Consider the following 20,500-nt stretch of genomic DNA (forward strand, 5'->3'; position numbering starts at 1 on the left):
CCTCCTTAGAGTTACACATGACCACACCCACTCCTATGGCCACTTAAGACCTGATAATCACCTCACGTTGGCATTTGCCCCACTGTCCAAAAGGAACTTGACCATCTGCTGATGTCCCGCGCTGGTGCAGTGGAAGAGCGCGGTCCAACCTTGAATGTCCTTCATTTCTAGCTCAGCACCTTGCTTCGAGAGAACACAGAATGCTCATTACAGCCTTGTCTCCTCTGCGTGGGATAGGCGCCCTCTGGGCCATCATGCTGAAAGAATCAAAGTGATTACACGCACATGCACACGCACACCATGGCCTACAGGGGTTCACATCTCTGCCAGAGCAGCCAGGAGCCCCTCAGATTTCTGGGCCTGAGGCCCCTCGTAGCTCACCTGGAGGAGAAAGTAGGCGATGCTCTCGTTGCCACAGCTGGAAGCCAGCATCAGTGGAGTCTGCCCTTCTGGGGTCGGCACATTCACACTCACCCCCGCCTCGAGCAGCAGGTGCACGATGGTATCGTGTCCAATGTAGGAGGCATACATCAGCGGGGTCCAGCCACCACCATTCTTCTTATTCAAATCTAACTCTCTCCTAAACAAACGCAAGATATGCTAGACACACTCAGCCATCTCACATGTGGGGTTTACCAGAGCCAGAGTTGAGACCAGGGGTGCTGCTACACATCCTACAGCGCACAGAACAGCCCCTACCACAAAGAATGACCTGGCCCAGATTGTCAGTAGTGCCAAGGTCAAAAAATCCTGACCTGGAGCCTGACTACCTTCCACCAACAGACCAGTCTGCCAGTCCAGTGCTGGCAGGAGAAGAGACAATGGAGTCCCATTGCAACTGATTTCTCCTTTGTCACCTCACCCTACAGAAACACTCTTCGAGCCCTGGCTGGGTAGCTTAGATAGAGCATTGTCCCAATACACCAAGGCTGTGGGTTCAATCCAGAGTCATGCGCATACAAGAATCAACCAATGAATGCATAAATAAATGGAACAAATTTCTCTCTCCCCCTTGCCACCCTCTCCAAAATCAATTTTTAAACAAATAAAAAAACATTCTTAGAAAATCCACAACAAAATAATCCCATCTTTCTACTTTTAATTAGAACCCTAGAAAACATTTCCCACGGGAAAAAGATGTGGGCTTCCCAACCCAGAGGTTGTGGTTAGGGTATGGAAATAACATCCACTTCCAGAAACATCCTGTGCAGTTCATGCCCCACTGCCTTTCCTCGTCCACAGTCCTTGCCTCCAGTGGAGCTAACAACTGCCAATCAATCCACACAGTTTGTGCCTCTCATAGGTCTGCACATATTAAACCATACAATTCGCCAGCATCTTCTATTAACTCTGGGATGCCCACATAGCCTTTCTGAAATGTTCTGATGCCAGGGACGCAGTAACAACTGCTGGCTGGAGAGCCAGGTGAAGACCAATTTGTCCTCACCACATGACCTTCATTTGACAGAGCACTCAATTCCACATGGAGAGGGAAGGACCTGACCCTTGGCAAAACATATCTGAGGCTCTTACACCTCCCATCAGCCCAATCCCCCATTCTGTTGCCTCCAACTCCTTGGGTCCTTGGTCTGTTTTACTGCGAACAGGCCTTGGGCTCAGCCAGCATCACAATCCCAATCAAAACACCAACACTTTCCTCTTCTCCCCTGTGGGGCTGTTCCACACTGTGCATTTTACCAGCACAGCCCGAGTCTGAAAAGCCCAAGAATACTAAAGGAGCAGAGTTATAACTGGGGTCATAGTGACCCTGTGATAGGATGTGCTGCCTGAGTACTCAGCTACACAACTGCAAGGCCACCTGGTGCGGGAGTACAAAGGGTTATCCCTCACCACAACGCACTTGCACTCAAGTGGCCGGGTTTTTATAAGTGATGGCTCTGACTTGGGAACTGGAGATCTGAGGCTTCAATGAGGCTCAGCTTAGGCACCTCAGGAACTGGAAAAGGCACATGTCAGTATGGACATAGATCATTTTTCTGGGTTATTGATGAAAAATAGGAATGTGAGCACAAAGTGTGGTGGACATAAGGAGGCAGAAGCAAGGAGACAGATTCTTTTCCAAAAATTACACATCACACTGTACTACAAACAACAAATAGCCAATGGCCACAGATGCTGTATCTGGACTTAATATACGTATCACATTAGTAAAAACGGTATGGCAGTTAGTTCAGATGGCAATCCTCCAAAGGAACAGATAAACCTTGCTGCCTCCTCCTCTATGGCAGAAGCTGGAGGGGAGAGAAGGGCACAAGGGATTAAAATGAATCCCTTGGGAAAAGGTCACAGGGCATCATTTTCTATCTTTGTTTTTTTGTTGTTTTTTTAAAAGATTTTTATTTATCTAAGGAGAGAAGGAGAGAAACATCAATGTATGGTTGCCTCTCGTGAATCCCCTGCTGGGAAGTGGCCTGCAACCCAGGCATGTGCCCCGACTGGGAATCGAACCGCGATTGTGTGGCTCGCAGGCCCTTGCTCAATCCACTGAGCTACACCAGCCAGGGCTCTATCTTTGTTTTTATTTGAGCATTTCTGCAATGAGTGAAAACAATAAAATTACTCTGGTTAAAGTAAGCCAAAAATGTTTCTGGCTAAGCCTATGAAGAAAATTTAAACTAGATTTTTCTTCCTGGGAATAAAAACTGCCTTCCTTACTAGAGTCCAACACAAATCATTACTGACAACTGGCTAACAGAAGCAGATTAATCTAGGCCATATGTATTAAATGTCTATAAGGTCTGGCTAACTTACTAGTATCTCCATGTGGGAACTGAAGCCACTAACTAGGCAAGATTTCTTACCGCTGCACACATTCCTTCACTACTTCATACTGGCCGATGGAAGCTGCTGTGTGGAGATCCAAGGGGACAGCCAGCTCCTCCCAGCTGACCTGAGCACCCAGCCCATGCCACATGGACAAGCTGCGAGTCAGGAGTTCTGGCTCACTGGCTTCATCGCTGAGCTCCGACATTGCTGTGGAGGGAGGCCCAGGGGTTAGGTCTTTCCTTCCTGGTGGTTCTAGGGAATGAAACAAGACAGTCATATTCCTACCCACAGTAGGCAGCTATGTCAGTCTCTTAGTAGTCTGCTACCCAATGCAGTCGATTCCTTCCTGGGACTGACTTAGAAAACTTCCTCTCATTACATACTGTATGATTTTGTGAGTCTGTCATGAGGCAGAAAAAGAAGAGCAGGTGAGTCATAAACTGCGGTGTGTATTTTTCTTCATTAATCCACAGGCCCCACATTCTAGAAAGGGTGTTTGCCAGGAACTCAAGAAATTAGACAACTTCTTGGATGGTCAATAAAGAAATTCTGATTGGGATAGTGAACAAAATCATTTCTTGGGTGTGGTGGGAAAGAACCCTAGACTTGAAGTTGTATCTTAGCTCTACTACTTAGCATCTCCCATCCCCAGTTTCTCACGGTCTAATGGATACATAGTATCTCAAAGGGCTGCTGTTAAAGACACATAGAAAAAAAAAGACATACGGAAGAATGGGTAAATAGTGGCACATCCAGAGGATGGGGTGCTCCTGGCAATAAGCAGAAAGAACAACAGTTGATATCACAACAATGGAAACAATTTCAAACACACTGGGCTAAAAGCCAGACCCAAAGGCTACTTACTGTATGATTCCATTTATATGACTTTCTTGGAAAGATAAAACCAAAGGGTTGGAGTGACAGATCAGTAGTACCAGAGGTGTGGGATATAAGGCACAAAGGGAAAGCAAGAGGGAATTTGGGGGTGATGGACCTGTTCTGCATCTTAACTGGTGGATATGTGACTCTATGCATTTATCAAAACTCATTTACTGTTTGTAACTTTTAAACAAATAAATTTTGAAAAAAAATTGAGAGCCTCTACCACACAAACTAGGATGTGATTGGTGTTTAGCAAATATTAAGTAACTAGGAATGTACCTATGTATCCCTTGAAAGTGGGAGATAGGACAACACCTGGAAGAAAAGTCTAAGATTATGAGAGCCCTATATTCTGGGAATCCTACCCAAATGAAGGCCAAGTCATTAGCTTCCTAGTGGAACTCTCAAGTCCAGGAGTGACATCTGTCTCCTGTTCTATTCTGGGTGGGAAAGGACAAAGAAGCAAATGTAGAAAAGAGCAAGAAAGAGAAAACAAAGGAAGGCCACATCCAGTTCAGATGGCCCAAAGGTACCAAAGCAGTTCATAGATGCCCAAAATACCAAAGCAGTTCATAGGACCTCAGTCTCTATTAAAGAATCTTTTGAAGCTCCAGATGACAGCCAAGATGGCCAAACAACAAACAAGCTGCCAAGTTGGAGGACAAAAAGTGGAGGACCTTTGCAAGACCATGTGTACATGTGATGGGGCCTACAGGCAACCAAATTCAGAGCAAAGCCCTACCTCTTAGATTCACCATCTTTCACCCTGGCAGGCCCTGAGTTCAAGAACTCTCATTTCACAGGTGGGCACCCTCAACCTGAGCAGTCCTGACACACAGAGCCTGGATTTAGAAGTCAAATAAGCTGTGTCAGTTCAGAGCTATTTTCAATACACCCCTCAAGCGTTCTGTGGGTATGTCTCTTCCACTGCAAATACCTCCTCTCCGGTGGAGCCCCTGTTGTGTCTCCTCTTATTGCATGCTCACGTGTTTGACACTCTGAAGAGTGCGCAGTGACAACCAGAATCAGACTCTGCTCAAGCTTAGGAAGAAAGAATCTGGATGTGAAGAGACCATAAAGTTATTACTACTTCCTTTCACCCTGCCTCATGCTAGACACTCTACAATGATGGGGTATTCGCTATACGATGTCTTTTGCATATCACTTCCAGAACTTATCTCCAGGAAGTAGTACTAGGAATGAGACCTTTTTTCACTCTACATTTTGGTTCTGCACATTTTGTAAAACACTAAGTATCCATTACTTTAAAAACAAGCAAAATGTTAACTTAAAAAAAAAAGATGACGTTGGTGGTGGATTATCACGCCCACAGGGAAGAGATAGCTGTAAAAGCCCCAAGGCACTCCCTCCTCACGCTGGCTCCGGGGCCCTCGCCGAGGCCGAGGTACCCCAACTTCGTTCTCAAATCCTGAGGTCCCTAGAGAAGAATCCGAGCACCTTCAGCACTGACGTCCCTTGGCGCCTCCTTCCAGTAACCCTACGAGGAACGCGGCTTTATTATGCCCGCTCCATAACTGCAGAAGCAGGAGCTACGAGTCATAAACTCATACGGCGAACAAGCCGCTGGGCTGGGGTACGCCGCTGCGCAGGTGGACAGCAGGTGCCGGCACCAGGCAGGGCCGGACCGCCGTGGACCCTACCTAGGCTGGACTTCCGGCCCTGGGCCGCCTTCGGCCCGCTGCCGCCGCCAAAGCTGCGTCCGCTCGCTGCCGCGCTCCTTCGGCGGGGCCCGCCGTCCTCCGCGCCCGTCTGAGACCCCTCCACGCCGGCTGCCGCCGTGACCAGACTCCGCAGACCTGCTCCCGCCCCGGAAGTGGTTGCGAAAGCGCGGGGCACGCCGGGACACTCGCGAGTCCGCGGGGCAGCTCCGGACGTTAGTCCAAAACCCGGACCTTCCTGTCTGCGGGCCTGGCTCTCTGTATGACACCCGCTGCAGCCAATGAGCAGGGGGAGGTCGCTTATCCCATCCCTTCACTGACCATAGGAACCAATCCTATTGCAAGAGAGGGAAGAAGCTCCGAGCCGCGAAAGAGGCAGTGGGGAGATGTTGCGGGGAGCGGTGGGCAGTACAGTCAAGTAAAACTCTGCTGAGGGGAGCTTCCGACGGTGGTGAAAGTGTCAGTGGTTGCGCCGCGGCCCAAGGGGGCGAACGAGACCGGTGGGACGTGCTGGAGACTGTTTATAGCCATGTCAGGAGGAGGAGACCTGAGGTGAGGGGCCTCGGGCCTGCCGCAGCTGCAGAGATAAATGTCGAGAATTGGACGGGTCGTGGGGAAGGGGAGGCTGGGGGTTTATGAGAGGACAGATGCTGGGTTTTTGCGGTTTCCGAACTTTAGCTTTTAAAAGCCTGACCCGGTAGGTCGTTGGCGTCTAGTTGTCATAACAACTACCCCCGCCTTGCCGGGAGGGCAGGGGCGGGACTTTGGGCGGGACTAACGGGCAGCAGCCGAGAAACAGACCTGCTTTATGAGTTGGAATTTGGAAGAGACTGGAGCTACCGGTTCGTAAAGGTTTTGGATTAACCCTCCTCTGCTGAATAAGCCAAGCTCCTCAGCTTGGCATTCAGGACCCTGCACGATCTGGTTTGTTTTTGTCCAAAGACTAGCAACTGACACCTTCCTCCCCCAAACGTGTTCAGCAGTTTTCAGTGAGACACTGTATGTGTTCCTCCCGCAACGCGTAGTACCTTTCCCATTCCCTGAATTGCCTTGTCCACCTGAAGAAATTACCTGAATCTCTGGTAGCCCCCTTCACCTACGAGATTCTGTTGCCCTCAGATCTCCCCTGTAGAGAACACCTCGTGGTGTATCTACCAGCTGTGTCGACACCCTCCAGTTCTCAGTTCTGGGCGCATCAAGTTCCAGTCCCCGCTCACGCTCCTGCTGCTGCACTAATGGGAGCCCAGAGCCAGGATGATATAGCCAGCTAGGGCTGAAACAGTAGTGTTCTCTTCCCATTTAATAGGCCCGGCTACCTCTCAGGCTGCAAGGAAACTCCAGGCACTGGCTCTTAAGGACCATCATCCCACTTTCCTAAAGTCTCCTCGACCCTTAAGGGGAAGGGCCTTTATCTTTTAGACTGTGGGATACAAAAGGGGGGCATCCAGGTATAAGGGGTTAATTTGAGTGGTGACTCAAAACAAAAAACTGGGGACTCCAAAATGTCTCTAGTCCAGTGATTTTCAATGAATGTGCCACAAGAATTTTTAAAACATGCAATACCTGACTATAGTTAAAGGCACTGACCTCTTTTCCTTTAGACTGTCAAATTTTTAAAAAAGGCAACAGCCAACACAACAATAGTGGTCCCTTGTGAATGAATGAAAATTATACCTATTTTTGTCAAATCAGTAAAAAAATGTGTTTTTTGGTATGCTGCAGAATTTTAATAATTAGTTTATATGTGCCATGAGGTGAAAAAGGTTGAAAATCGCTGCTCTTATTCCTTTGTAAGGGAGCAGTAAAAGATAGCGGGGCTTCAAATCCTCTCTAATTTTGGTACAAATTCTATCTGTGCCATTTACTAACAATATAATTTCTCTAAGCTTATAAAATGTAGATAGTAGTGTCTGTGTTATATGAGAGATATAGTTTATGTGTATCCATACACATATACATGTATCATTCTATATATCATACCTATGTACATATATTATGTATTAATACATATCTCTATATCATACAATATCATTACATACATCATATACCTATATCTGCAGGCTCCATACTGCACTGCACACACACTCACACAACTCAGGGCACAGTGCCTGGCACTCAGTAACAGGAACCTGCAGAACCAGACGGGAAATGGGATGGAAGGTCTGTGAGTTCATTTTCACCCCTAGTATAGTAGTAGATGCTGTGAAAAGGCAGCCCCCCTCCCCTCCAGCTCTTTACCCTTTGTCCCTGGATCCTGTCACCTCACCCCACATTCTCCCCAGGGTTCCTTGGATGATGGTACACTGAGAAGCTTCCCTTGAACCCAGGACCTCATGGCATCCCAAGACAAAGATGTGGGGCCCTCACTGCCCTCTCCTTGGGCCTCCCAGATGGGGCCCTGGGAGGCCATTCTTGAGGCTGCCAGGGAGCAGCTTCCGTCTCTGGACTCGGATTCCTCTTCGGTAAGCAATCACCTTGTTCCCATGCCGTCCTGGGCCCTGACTGCTCTTCCTGTCCTGTGACAAATGTGATGCTGATGCAAGGACAGCTGTGGAGCTTATCAGCTCTGCATTCGTTGTCTCTGTTTTTGTTCTCTGAATACATTTATTGGTGCTCGGCACCCTCCCAGCCCATAGCAGTGACCCCAAACCACAACTGGAGGATTCCTCCAAGGGCTTATCACAATGCACTGAAATGGTAGCCACTGTCAGTGGTGGTCCTAGCCGAGTCCTGGTCCAACAGAGAGTCGAGAACAGCACCTCAGCAGAGGAGGAAGGACAGGGGCTTCAGCACCAAGCAGACCTCGATCCTCGTCTTCACTCAGTTGCTAATTTACCGTGTAATCTGCGGGCAGTTTCTACACCTGGGTCAACCTCAGTTTCTTTGCTGCAAAATGCAGATAGTTATCACTGGTACAAACTTGGGAATCTGTGTATAAAGTGTCTGGTGCAGAGTGTGTGCTCAACAGAGTTCACAAAATCACCACATGCTAGCATTTTTCTCATCCTGGCAAACACCCCAGTTTGCTATAAGAGTTACGGACTAAGGCTCCACATTGTAAATTGTTGTAACAATTAAATAATCTACATGGAGCACAGTGCTTGGCATATGGTGAATATATAATACATAGTAATTTTCTTATTGATCACACGCAGTTTGTCAGCAAACATTTAAGGAGCCCACTCAGCCTCTTCAAGGACCAGGAGTACTTTGTAACAATATACACTGTGGTGGGCCCTACTTCACCACGATGGTAATTGTGTTTCTACAATAGTATCTGCCGACCAAGAGAATGTTGGGTGACAAAAGAGACTTTGAATTTAGGCTTATATAAGCTATATCAACTTCTCCATGTAGTGGAAATTAGGTGTGTGCATATATGTAAGACATAACAGCGACCCTATACACAGCAAAGTGGGCAATGCACCAGGTAGCTCTTCAGCAGTGGATGTCAACAGGGTGTCTCCACAGGTTGGAGCTGGGCATTTAGAGACAGGGCCAAGGTTTTAGAAGGAACCTGTTAAAATCAGGTTTGGGTCTTACCTGTGGCACCTGCAAAGATGAATGTGACACAGCTTAGACCTCAGGGATCCTCCAGTGCACAGTGAGGCAATAGGGAGTAAATAATGCAACCTCAGTGTCTTTTTACATCTTCAGTCTCATTTGCTCTCATCTTCAGAATACACCTGTTGAGGTGGGCTGGCAACTATAAGTGCCCCCACCCCTGTATTAGAGGCGACAAACCAAGGCTGATGTCATTGGGGGAGAGGGGAGGTTGGACTCTACTCTTTCAGCTACCACTTTGGTGTCCAATTCATTCGGTGCCAGGCATTAACTGAACACTTATGTATGCAGTCTTAAGGATACAGGTTCATGTAGTATGAGGAGCACTGGGTCTCACCTCCACGAGGTGGTGCTGCTGAGCCCACTTTTCTAAATCAGCCCCAGGAACCAGCACAGGGCAAGAGAAGATCCTTTGGAAGAGAACTGATCTGTGTTCCCCAGCAGCAGGGTAGGGCAAGGTCAGGTGGGGCTCCAGGCCCTTCTGGCTCTGCCCACTACTACGTAATCCCTAAGGTCTCTTGTCTCTCCACAGTCAGACTGTGAAGAGGAGGAGCTGTTCATCTTCCAGCGAAATCAAACCACCCTGATTCCAGACTTGTCGGAGGAGCTAGCTGAAGAACCTGACGGGGCCTGGGTGCCTCCGGCTGACAGAGCTCCTCCTGAGGTCTGTGGAATGCAGGCTCCAGGGATCCAGTATGCTGGGACCCTGCTGGCAGAATGGAGTGTGAGAGTGGGTGTCCATGGCTCTCACTGGATTTAACAGCAATGCGGATTAAAACCCCTCGTCCAGCCTCTCTGCATACCGAGGCCTTTTCCCGGGTACAGCCCAAGAAATTCAGACACCAAATATCTACCCGCCTTGTGCATAGTACTCTTCCAGGAGCCTAGCACACTTAGGACCAGGGGTGGGGACTCGTTTTCTGTCTCATTTNCGGGGCCTGGGTGCCTCCGGCTGACAGAGCTCCTCCTGAGGTCTGTGGAATGCAGGCTCCAGGGATCCAGTATGCTGGGACCCTGCCGGCAGAATGGAGTGTGAGAGTGGGTGTCCATGGCTCTCACTGGATTTAACAGCAATGCGGATTAAAACCCCTCGTCCAGCCTCTCTGCATACCGAGGCCTTTTCCCGGGTATAGCCCAAGAAATTCAGACACCAAATATCTACCCACCTTGTGCATAGTACTCTTCCAGGAGCCTAGCACACTTAGGACCAGGGGTGGGGACTCATTTTCTGTCTCATTTTGTCCCTGTCATTCCTCTTGACCCCCAGCTATACTCAGTTCTCAGTGTGAGCACTGACAGGGGGTCATCTTACAGAGCCAGGGCATGTCCCCTCCCCATCACCATGACAGAAGTCATCACTCACTCAACAATGCCTAAAAGTGTGTCTGAAAGAACCCCAAACAGGAGAAATGCCCGGGGCTGCCAAGACCCCTGGTTAATTCAGGTGGAATGATGTCTATGTGACTTTATTTTGTTTTCTTCATTTCTATAATTACCTCAGCCATTCTAGAAGATTTTGTTTCTTAAATCTGAGGTGGGAAAGTCTGTACCAACTCATGGGGGTGGAACTGCAGGCTTGCTGTGGAGTCAAAAGGCCTGGGTTTCATCTTGTCCATCCCTGAATAGCTGTGCGGCCCATTCATGGTGGCCAAAGGCGAAAGCAACCCACGTGTCTATCAACAAACAAAATAGGTAGATGAAATGTGGTCTAGCCATATAGTAGAATATTATTTAATCCACAAGAAGCAACAAAGTCCTGACATGTGCTCTAATGTGAAGTACTTGGAAACACTGAACTAAGTAAAAGGTCACAAAAGGACAAGTGGGGTGTGTTCTACTTCCATGATAGCTAGAATAGGCAAGTTCTTAGAGACAGGAAATGGATTAAAGTTTACCAGGGGCTGCATGAGGGGAGGTACAGAGTTTCTGTTTGGGAGATGGAAGAGCTTAGGAAACAGACAGTGGTGATGTTTGCACAATATTATGAATGTACTTAATGCCACGGAACTATATATTTACAAATGCTAACATGACAAAATTTGTTATATTTTACCACAGTAAGAAAAATTCCTCCTAAAGTATGTTTTTGAGGCTGCCAACCAAGGACACTTTTTTTCTCAATAGCTATTTGCAGTGCCTATGGAATTCTCACCAGAGCCCAGGGGTGAATGGAATGCAAGGACAACGGAAGGAAGGGACCCTGGCCAGCCCGTGGAGAGCAGTGGTGAGAGCAGCTCTTTTCTTAGGATGCCTGAGAAGACCCCCACGTGGCAGGAAGGTGACCTTGGGGGCATGTCCTTCAACAACAAAGGATCCCTGAGTCCCCCCTGGGGGCCACAGGGAGAAGCCACTCCCTGTCTCCCAGAAGGAGACCTGAGGATGGACCCAAATGCTGCCTCCTGGGTTCGGGAGGGCTCAGACTGTGGAACCCAAAGAGCCCTCCGAAGGGAGAGAAGGAAGATGATTGAGAGAGACCTACTTCATAAAGTCACCTGGGGTGCCCAGGGCCCTGCCTGCAATGACCACAGTCAAGTGAAGGAGACTCCCTGTGAAGCTGCAGTGGCAGGTCCAAGACCAGAAACGCCACCTCAGGGGCCCCAAGAAGGCCCACCAGTGCTCTCCCTTCAGGTAGGCAGCTCTCTTGCCCTGTGTGTCCTCAGGGCGTGCCCTGTAGTGGTCCTTAGATGCTCCTTCGCAGGCCAACTTGAGGGCTGGCCCACTGCACCTGTTTTAATCTATGGGTGTTGCTATAATAAAATCCCAAGATCAAGACATTGGCACATTCTGTGTCTGGTGTGAAGCCTTCCCTCTTCTCACCTTGTCTTACTTGGTGAAAGGGGTTGGGGACTCTGTGGGGCCTTTTATGAGAACACAAGTTCCATTCATGGAGGCCATCCCCTCGTGACCTGATCACTTCCCATGGGCACCACCTCCAAACCCTGTAACATTGTGGGTTAGGATTCCAACATGTGAAGCTGGTAGGGTCACCAACATTTACTCCACAGCAGTGACTTTAAGCTCATGGTCCCCTCTCCACTGGCAGGCAGCCTGTGATACCTGCCTAGGGGTGTGCAGTCCTGACAGACAGACTGTCCATCCTCAGATAGTCAACAAGAGCAAGGAAGAGTTTGGAGACTCCAGCCTTCTTAAAAAAAAAGTGCAATCCCAAGCATGTTTATAAAGACACACAACTGCATATAAAAGATAGAGAACAGACTCTGTCAGAGCATAATTCTCAAAATGTTAAAGCTTTAGTTCTCATATAAATAGTGAACACCTGTTAATGGTGGATTTAGCTTGTGAATGAGGGAACCAGCAGGGTGACAAAACCAGTTCATCAAGATTATGAGAAACTAGGATTTTGTAAAACACTGGGGAAAAAGAAATGAATGCCGAGATAGAATAGCTACTTTTAGTGCAAAATTTGTCAACATCTTACAGGGCAACAGAATTGAGACATATGAGGGTAGAATCTTCTTTACTAGACAGAAGAAAACCATTGCACCTTCTCCATTTTCCAAAGTTGTAAAACAGGTGGGCCCTGATCAATTGTGCAAACCAACCTGCCTCTAGGAAGATGAGCTTAGAAAAGCTTGAATATGACATTGAAAGGTCATGCAATTCTCTTTTTTGCCTTATTTACCAATTTTGGATGATTTTCTTAACAATTTAGAGAAAACTGGTATCAAGGTGTTCATGGAGGTAATTTTCACCAATTTCATTCTCATTAATTCCATTCTTTCTGTTTGCTCCTAAACACCTTCATATTCACTGACCTATAGGGCTGCAAGGGGCTGCAAGGTCATATATAAGAAACATTATCTCCTGATGAATTTCCTTCCCTCTCATCACACCTACTCTGCCCCCATAGCATTCTTTTTCAAGTCTTCCAGTTTTCAGCACCTGCCTAGAGCAATCTTAATAGAGCAAAACTTTTTACCATCTCAACATTTTATTTATTTTATTTATTTATTTATTTTAATGGATTTGAACTTCTGTGAGATGTAGCAGAGCGCAGAAGGTGTTCACATTTTGTGGACTATGGTATAAAGAGTAGCCCCCAGTTTTGAACAGTATATATATATATGACCTGCACAATCATACATGGTAGCCTTGATTATTAATCTGTTTTTTCATGCCATGTAATATCTAGTGGAATAAAAAATTGAGAATTTTGCCCTGGCTGCTGTGGCTCAGTGGATCGAACGCTGGCCTGTGAACTAGAGGGTTGCCAGTTCAATTCCCAATCAAGACATATGCTGGGTTGCAGGCCAGGTCCCCAGTAGGGGGTGCTCATGAGGCAACCACATTGGTGTTTCTCTCCCTCTCTTTCTCCTTCCCTTCCCCTTTCTCTAAAAATCAATCAATCAGTAAGTGAAATACATGCTTAAATTTTTTTTAATTTGAGAATTTTATTTGTAGAACTTACATAAGATAGTTTCACAGCTTTTGTTCTTCAAATATGTTTTTAATATATTTTATTGATTATACCATTACAGTTGTTCTATTCCCCCCACTTCATTCCTCTCCACCCATACACTCCCTCCCCCACCATTCTCCTCCCCTTAGTTTATAACCATGTGTCTCAAGTTCTTTAGATTTTATATTTCCCCCACTATTCTTGCCCTCCCCCCTATCTATTTTCTACCTACTGTCTATGCTATTTTCTGTGCCTTCTTCCCCCTTCTCCTCCTCCCACTCCCCTGTTGCTAACCCTCCATGTGTTCTTCATTTCTATGGTTCCACTCCTGATCTTGCTGTCCTCTTGGTTTGCTTTTGTTTTAGGTGTGGTTGTTAATAACTGTGAGTTTGCTGTCCTTTCACTGTCAATATTTTTCATCTTCTTTTTCTTATATAAGTCCCTTTAGCATTTCATATAATAAGGGCTTGGAGATGATGAACTCCTTGAACTTGACCTTATCTGAGAAGCACTTTATCTGTTCTTCCATTCTAAATGAAAGTTTTGCTGGATAGAGCAGTCTTGGATGTAGGTCTTTGGATTTCATGACTTGGAATACTTCTTTCCAGCCCCTTCTTGCCTGGAAGGTCTCTTTTGAGAAATCCACTGACAGTCTGATGGGTACTCCTTTGTAGGTGACTGTCCCCTTATCTCTTGCTGCTTCTAGGATTCTCTCCTTCATTTTAGTCTTGGCTAATGTAATTATGATGTGCCTTGGTGTGTTCCTTCTTGGGTCCAACTTCTTTGGCACTCTCTGAGCTTCCTGGATTTCCTGGAAGTCTATTTCCTTTGCCAGACTGGGGAAGTTCTCCTTTATTATTTGTTCAAATACATTTTCCACTCGTGGCTGTTTCTTTCCCCCTTCTGGTACCCCTATAATCCGGATGTTGGAACGTTTAAAGATGTCCTGGAGGTTCCTAAGCCTCTCCTCATTTTTTTGAATTCTCATTTCTTCATTCCTTTCTGGTTGGATGTTTTGTTCTTCCTTCTGGTCCATTCCATTGATTTGAGTCCCAGTTTCCTTTCCATCGCTATTGGTTTCCTGGACATCTCCCTTCATTTCAATTAGTTTAGCCTTCATATGTTCCTCTAATTTGTGACTATAATCCACCAGTTCTGTGAGCATCCTGATAAACAGTGTCTTGAATTGTGCATCTGAGAGGCTGGCAATTTCTCGGTCTCTGAGAGTTATTGGCTCTGGGACTTTGAGTTCTTCTTGAGCCACCTTTTGGGCTGTTTATGCCTGTTATGTCGCAGGATCGGAGCCCTAGGTGTTCACCAGAGCAGGGCAACTCAGTCGCTGGGTTGTGATACTGTATGTGGAGACGGGGTCAAAGAGGAACAATGGCGTCCCATCTGCCGCCTCCCGCTGCTGCAGCCACAGGTGCCGCAGCTGCCACCGTCACCGGGCCCATGCGTTTTGTCCCACTGCACGCGAGTGTGCCGCCGCCGTCAGCCCTTGCCCCCTGGGGCCTGCGTGGTCCGTCTCACTGTGCGAGAATGTGCGACCATGGTCAGTCTGCCCCGCACCCTGACTGGTTCTGGGCTGCCTGCGTGCCTAGGTCAGGGGATCTGTCCTGCCCGACCCTGCTCGCTGCTGGCTCTGCCCCTCTTACCGTCCCCGTTGAACAGTTAGATGTAGTTGGACTTCCATATAATTCAATTTTCTGTCCTTTGGCTGTGTCTTTGTTTCTCCAAACCTTTGTTGTATTCAAACTTGGTTGTGGGACAAGGCACAGTGTTTCCACCTATGCCTCCATCTTGGTGGAAGTCTTCTTTGGTGAAGATTAAAAAAATGAAAATAAAAAGGCACTGGGTTTCCTCCAGGTCAAAATATTTCTTTGTGCCAGGAACAGAAGTACATATTGCGCAAAAAGGCACAGGAAAGTGGTGCAGACCCCAGGTGGTTCATTCTGCAGCCCTGACAGGGTGGATGAGCAAGCCCAATCTGCAAATGTGGGCATGCCTCCAAACCATGATTCCTGCCCCCGAACATCTCACAACAGCCTCACAGTCACCACTTTCATCATTTCAGCAACTTGAAGAGTCAGATTTGGATCACATCCTTCAGAGCCTGGCTGGACGAGAAGATGACCAGGGAGATCTCGCACCTGAAACCGTGTGGTGGGCAGCTGCTCACCTCCAGAGCAGGACAGGTCTGACCCTAAACACCAGGGTCCAAGTTCATCCCCACAAGCAGCTCCTTCCAGGGCCTCTCAATAAAATTGGTCTGCGGGCTGGTCACAGCCCTGCAGCCCACCATGTCCTCTCTGTTGCTCAGCCCTCACTGTAGTTTATTTTTTAGTTGATTTTAGAGAGAGTGAAACATCAATTTGTCGTTCCATTTATTGATGCATTTGTTGGTTGAGCTTTTTAAAAAAAATTTTAAAAATATTTTATTTATTTACCTTTAGAATTAGGGGAAGGGAGGGAGAAAGAGAGGGAGAGAAACATCAATGTGCGAGAGATGCATCGATCTGTTGCCTCTTGCATGCCCCCACCTGGGAACCTGGGCCACAACCCAGGCATGTGCCCTGACTAGGAATAGAATCAGTGACCTTTAGGTTCTCAGGCCAGCACTCAATCCACTGAGCCACACCAGCCTGGGCCATTAGTTGAGTCTTGTTTGTGCCCTGACTGGGGATTGAGCCCACAACATTGATGTGTCGAGATGATGCTCTAATCAACTGAGCTACCTGCCCAGGGCCTGAGGTGGAGTGAGGGTGGGAGCTGTAATTTGTAACCCTTTTTGGAGGGCAACGTGGCAGAATCTGTTTTCTATTTTAAAGGCATATAGGCCTTTGATCAAGCTATTCCACTTCTAAAGTTTATCCTAATATGTGCTCACCCAGGCAGATAAATATATATATTCAAGGATGTTCATATATGCTGCAGTGTTTACAATTGTGAAAAATGGAAAGTGGCTCTGGCTGGTGTAGCTCAGTGGATTAAGCAAGGGCCTGCGAGCCACACGATAGCGGTTCGATTCCCAGTCGGGGCACATGCCTGGGTTGCAGGCCAGTTCCCAGCAGGGGACCCACGAGAGGCAACCATACATTGATATTTCTCTCCTCCTCTCCTTCCCTTTCCCTCTAAAGATAAATGAATAAAATCTTAAAAAAAAAAAGGAAAGTGACCCATATTTGGTATCAGTATTCAATAGGAATCTAGTTAAATCAGTTAAAGCACAGAATACTGCAAGCTCACTGGGGGGATCTGTATACGCTAACTCAGAAAGAAACAGTGACAAAAATCTACAGAAGATGATCCCATTGCTATTTTTTAAAAAGTGAACACGAAGAAATGTTAATTATGGTTCCCCTTTGACAAGTGGGACTAGGGAATGAGGAAGTGGGATAAAGTGTTAAGAAGAAGTCACCCCTGCCCCAGCCAGGTAGTTCAGTGGTTGGAGCATTATCTGGATATACCAAGGTTGTGGGTTCAATCCCAGGTCAGGGCACACACAAGAATAACCAGTGAATGCATAAAGAAATGAAACAACAAATTGATGTTTTTTTCTCTCCTCTCTCTCTCTAATCATTTTTTTAAAGTCACCCCTATTAGGGGCTCAAATGCAACTCCCTGCTCCCAAGGATACTACTTCCCAAGCCCTGGTGAGCAGTGGTAGGGGAGCAAAGGAGTAAAGCAGGGCCTCCTGGTCCCCTCACTTACTCCTGCACAAGCTGGAGGTTCATTCACGTGAGGGTCAGATGACTAAGTCAGTGACCAGGTCCCCACGAGGCAGCCTCCCTTGCTTTTCCTTCAGGTCATGCTGAGCCCAGCGCCCAGGACAGGCTCATGGAACAGCTCACACTCCTGTGTGCCACCGAGTCCAGAGCCTGGAAGATGCCTGCTGACATGCTTGAGGACACTGAGCAGCTGGAGGCCATAAGCAGGTGGGACTTCTTTCCAGCCATGAACTTGTCCTCTCTAGAACTGGCCCCTGTCCTTGCAGCCTATTGTGGGTGGAGCACTTGATGTATATTTCTCATTTCATCTCAAAAATCCGATCAGGTAGGTACTATTATTATCTCCATTTCATAGATGGGAGAACTGAGACTCAGAGAGGTTGACTTACCCAGGTCATATGTGACAGAGCTGGTACTCAAGCCCCAAAACACCTGCTCTTTCCCCCACTCATGGGAACCCTCTCTTCACCATCCCAGGGCACATGGCCCTGGTCTTATGGCCACTGTTAATTGGGCCACCCCAGGCAGGCCCATCACAGCCTTTCCCTGGGAATTGTGGGAGGGTGGAGGAAGGCCATCTGTGGTGAGAAACTCTGAAGGTGGAGGGGGCAGCAGGGGCTGGGGCAGAGGTGGGCACAGGGCCCAGCTGCATCCCTTCCCACACCATGGTGGTTCCACGCTTTTTAGGAATCTGAGAGCCAACAGTACCCTTTTCGCTTCAGTTAGTTGGAGTGGCTTCTGTGTCTGGTAACCCGAAGTGTCCAACACAAATGTGTAGACCTGCATTGTTCGTTCATAGCCACCAACCACACATGGTTATTGAACCCTTGAAATACGGCCAGTGCAACTGAGGAACTGAATTTTTCATTTTATTGTATTTAATTTTAGTTATCCTAAATGTAAATTGTGGCAAGTAGCTATTGTGATAGGAAGTGCAGATAGAGAATAATTTAATTATCATGGAAAGTTCTGTTGGATGGCACTGGCCCGAAATCTTAAGGGTTCTGAAGAGTAAAAGAGCAAATTCATCAGTAGGCCCCCCTCAGTGCCCCCCACACAGTGGGTGCTCAGTCAGTGGCATCCACGAGCCCAGCACAGGTCACGCGTAGTCTCTGAGAAGTGACTCAGCCTGCACTCCTGCTCTTCCCACCTCAGGTGTGCTTTGACGCAGCCAGGCTTCCAGGCGGGGCTGAGTCAGCGTCGTCAGCTAAGGAGCCCAGCAGAGCCTCCCACCGTCTTCATTGACCTGAGGCCCACTGAGCCGTCAGACCAGGGGCCATTGGAAAGGTATGGGGAGTGATGACTGCCCTGCAGCAAACCCATTGCTTTGCACATGCCACGTTGGCCTAAAGAGGGACAGGGACTTCAGCAGATGGGGAGACTTGGCCATGGGCAAGTCCTGGGAACACCGCTCAGTTGACAAGTGCTCTTAGCCGTACCGAGCCTGGCCAGCAGTCCCACTTGGTCCCATCAGCAGACTCTCCCAGCAGAGAGGGAGGAAGCTGAGACAGGTGGCGATCTTTCTTGGGCAGAGGTGTAAGCAAACAGTCTAGGTCATGTACGTTGGCCTGGAGTGCTTCTCTCCACCTGGCAGGAAGCACAGGGGCCCTTTGGTTTGAACTGGCTGGGGTTTGGCTGGCCTGCCCACCCTCCTGCCTTGGGTCACCAGGGAGGCCTGGGCATTCCAAGTCCCTGGTGGGAGCCCAGCCTGGCTGGGGTGGACTGGGGCATGTCCAGTGAACTCTCGTTTCCTCTGCCCCAGTCCCAGTCCCAGCTCCAGTTCCAGCTCCTCTGACAGCGAGGAGGCAGGGGAAGAGGAGACCGCTGCTCGGAGAGACCGGCAGGGCCCAGCAGGGCTACGGTAACCACCACGGGCTCCTGCTGCCTGGGGCTGCTCCCTGTGTGCTCTCTGCACAAGCCCTTGGTCTGGCACATTTAGTGTTTGTGCTTTCAGCTCTGTGTGTTGCCCCCAAAGGGCCTGCCTGTGAGGGTAGGGAGTGGATCTGAGAGGTGGGGAGAGTAGTCTGAGGAGCCCCCCCCGGGGCCCAGCATTGTCTCAGCCTGACTGTTGTCCCTATATGTCACCAAGGACACCTTAGCCCACTTTTGCGAAGGGATTAATATATTTTCTTTCTGAAAAATGCCTCTCCTGATTGATTTTGCTCCCAGTTGGTGATGGCAATGGCAGTGAAGAGAAAGCGCAGTAGGGATGGAGTAAAGTAATGGTGGTTAGCCAGAAATGAAAGGCTTGGGTGGATCAGGATGTGAAATGTCAAACTCAGAGGATGCCCAGGTCTCCTCTGTGGGGGACCCCGATGTGGTCAGGGGCAAGTTAACAATCATATGCTGTGGCAGTGTCTGTCATTTTGGGAATTGAAAACCTTGCAGGCCCCACCTTTCAAGAATGTCAGAGTCTATTGCAACTTTTCCCTTACTGTGGTACATGATCTGGCATTATAGGAAAAAAAGAGGGAAGAAAAATTGGGGCTGAGAAAGGTCACACAGGTTTTATCCCCAAAATGCTTTCACATGTTGACATGCGTTGTGAGTCAGCGAGGGTGGGAGCCTGCCATCGTTATTTGAGTACATCTGGACAACTGGGGAAAATGCTTCTGGAAGCACTCTGGCTTTCATGTGTGCCCTGTTTCAGTGGCAAAGCGCTGGGAGATTTGGCCTCCACTTGCCATTGACTGACGTTGCTTCTCTTGTGTTACAGGGACTGCACTGGGAAGAGTCAGCTTCTCCAGCAGCTCAGGGCCTTTCGGAAGGGGATGGCTCAGCCCCAGTTGTCTGCCAGCAAGCGTCCTACCAGCCAGAAGGCTCAGGCCCCTGAAGAAAAAGCTGGATCTAGGACTGGGAAGAAGCAACATATAACACTGTGAGCTGCACAAGGCAGAATGCCCGGCCAGACCTTCAGGAGGAAGTCCCGGAGCCTTGGGGGACCCCCTTGGGCTAGGGACAGCCAGAGAGGTCCTGGTGCTTCCCAGAGGTCCTCTGGGCCAGCTGCAGATGACTCCGGGACTGGGCATAAGAGATTAGCGAGATGGTTTGACTGTCAACATGCCCAGGCCCGATGGTCCCTTTTCCCTCCCGTTTCCATTAGCAGGTGCTTTTGCAGCTGTCACCTGGCTGTCTGTTAGAATTTGGTCAGAATGTTTTCATGCATTTAGAACAAAAAGATACCAGCACAAAATTGTACATGTGGCATGATGACAACTCGTGACCCCAGTCCTCCGAAAGGGCCTCAAAGGAAAGCCTGTGGAGACGATGCTTTTGTTCTGTCATGGAACTGTGAGCCTATTAACCTTTGACCATTTTTTGCATTTTCCCTTTAATGTGCATCTGTTATTGCCATCATACAAGGTCTTTTTAAAAACTACAAAATTTAAGTAAAAGTATTTGGAGAATTTCAAGGTGGGAAAGATCTTAAAAGAGAATTT

General features: G+C 48.1%; 2 protein-coding genes across 17 annotated transcripts in view; one reads left to right on the plus strand and one right to left on the minus strand.

Moving 5' to 3' along the window:
- The window catches only part of ANKS3 (ankyrin repeat and sterile alpha motif domain containing 3), a 32,179-nt gene extending 26,663 nt beyond the window's left edge, over nt 1–5,516 (minus strand). For 4 of the 13 annotated variants that reach the window (XM_037029819.1, XM_037029820.1, XM_037029815.1 and 1 more), the window contains exons 1-5: nt 5,331–5,516; nt 4,656–4,726; nt 2,823–3,039; nt 382–580; nt 62–183 (exon numbers count right to left, since the gene is read on the minus strand). In XM_037029819.1, coding sequence (XP_036885714.1) covers nt 62–183; nt 382–580; nt 2,823–2,992 — 491 coding nt within the window. In that variant the 5' untranslated portion in view covers nt 2,993–3,039; nt 4,656–4,726; nt 5,331–5,516. Of the gene's footprint in view, nt 1–61; nt 184–381; nt 581–2,822; nt 3,059–4,655; nt 4,727–5,330 lie in introns of those variants that run through there. The other 9 variants (XM_037029825.1, XM_037029826.1, XM_037029818.1 and 6 more) reach the window with 6 other exon arrangements.
- Nucleotides 5,517–5,573: 57 nt separating this feature from the next.
- DNAAF8 (dynein axonemal assembly factor 8) lies at nt 5,574–20,223 on the plus strand. Of its 4 annotated transcripts, none has more exons than XM_037029834.1 (9): nt 5,574–5,900; nt 7,631–7,810; nt 9,445–9,576; nt 11,037–11,540; nt 15,407–15,527; nt 17,138–17,267; nt 18,216–18,347; nt 18,817–18,921; nt 19,777–20,223. In XM_037029834.1, exons 2-9 carry the CDS (start codon nt 7,682–7,684, stop codon nt 19,940–19,942), a joined length of 1,419 nt encoding a protein of 472 aa, XP_036885729.1. In that variant the 5' UTR covers nt 5,574–5,900; nt 7,631–7,681; the 3' UTR covers nt 19,943–20,223. The 4 variants fall into 4 exon arrangements, with proteins under 4 accessions (XP_036885729.1, XP_036885730.1, XP_036885731.1 ...); XM_037029835.1 differs by having other exon boundaries at nt 18,823–18,921; XM_037029836.1 differs by lacking the exon at nt 18,817–18,921.
- Nucleotides 20,224–20,500: the final 277 nt, after the last annotated feature.

This window comes from Sturnira hondurensis, unplaced genomic scaffold (assembly GCF_014824575.4).
Source record: "Sturnira hondurensis isolate 20B ecotype Veracruz unplaced genomic scaffold, ASM1482457v3 Scaffold0020579, whole genome shotgun sequence".
Lineage (NCBI taxonomy): Eukaryota > Metazoa > Chordata > Mammalia > Chiroptera > Phyllostomidae > Sturnira > Sturnira hondurensis.

Bases quoted from the DNA above. Each gene is read 5' to 3' on its own strand.
- DNAAF8 (XM_037029834.1), top strand. From the start codon at position 7,682: ATGGCATCCCAAGACAAAGATGTGGGGCCCTCACTGCCCTCTCCTTGG. The intron at 7,811-9,444 runs GTAAGCAATCAC...GTCTCTCCACAG, and splicing joins TGGACTCGGATTCCTCTTCG to TCAGACTGTGAAGAGGAGGA. The intron at 17,268-18,215 runs GTGGGACTTCTT...TTCCCACCTCAG, and splicing joins CAGCTGGAGGCCATAAGCAG to GTGTGCTTTGACGCAGCCAG.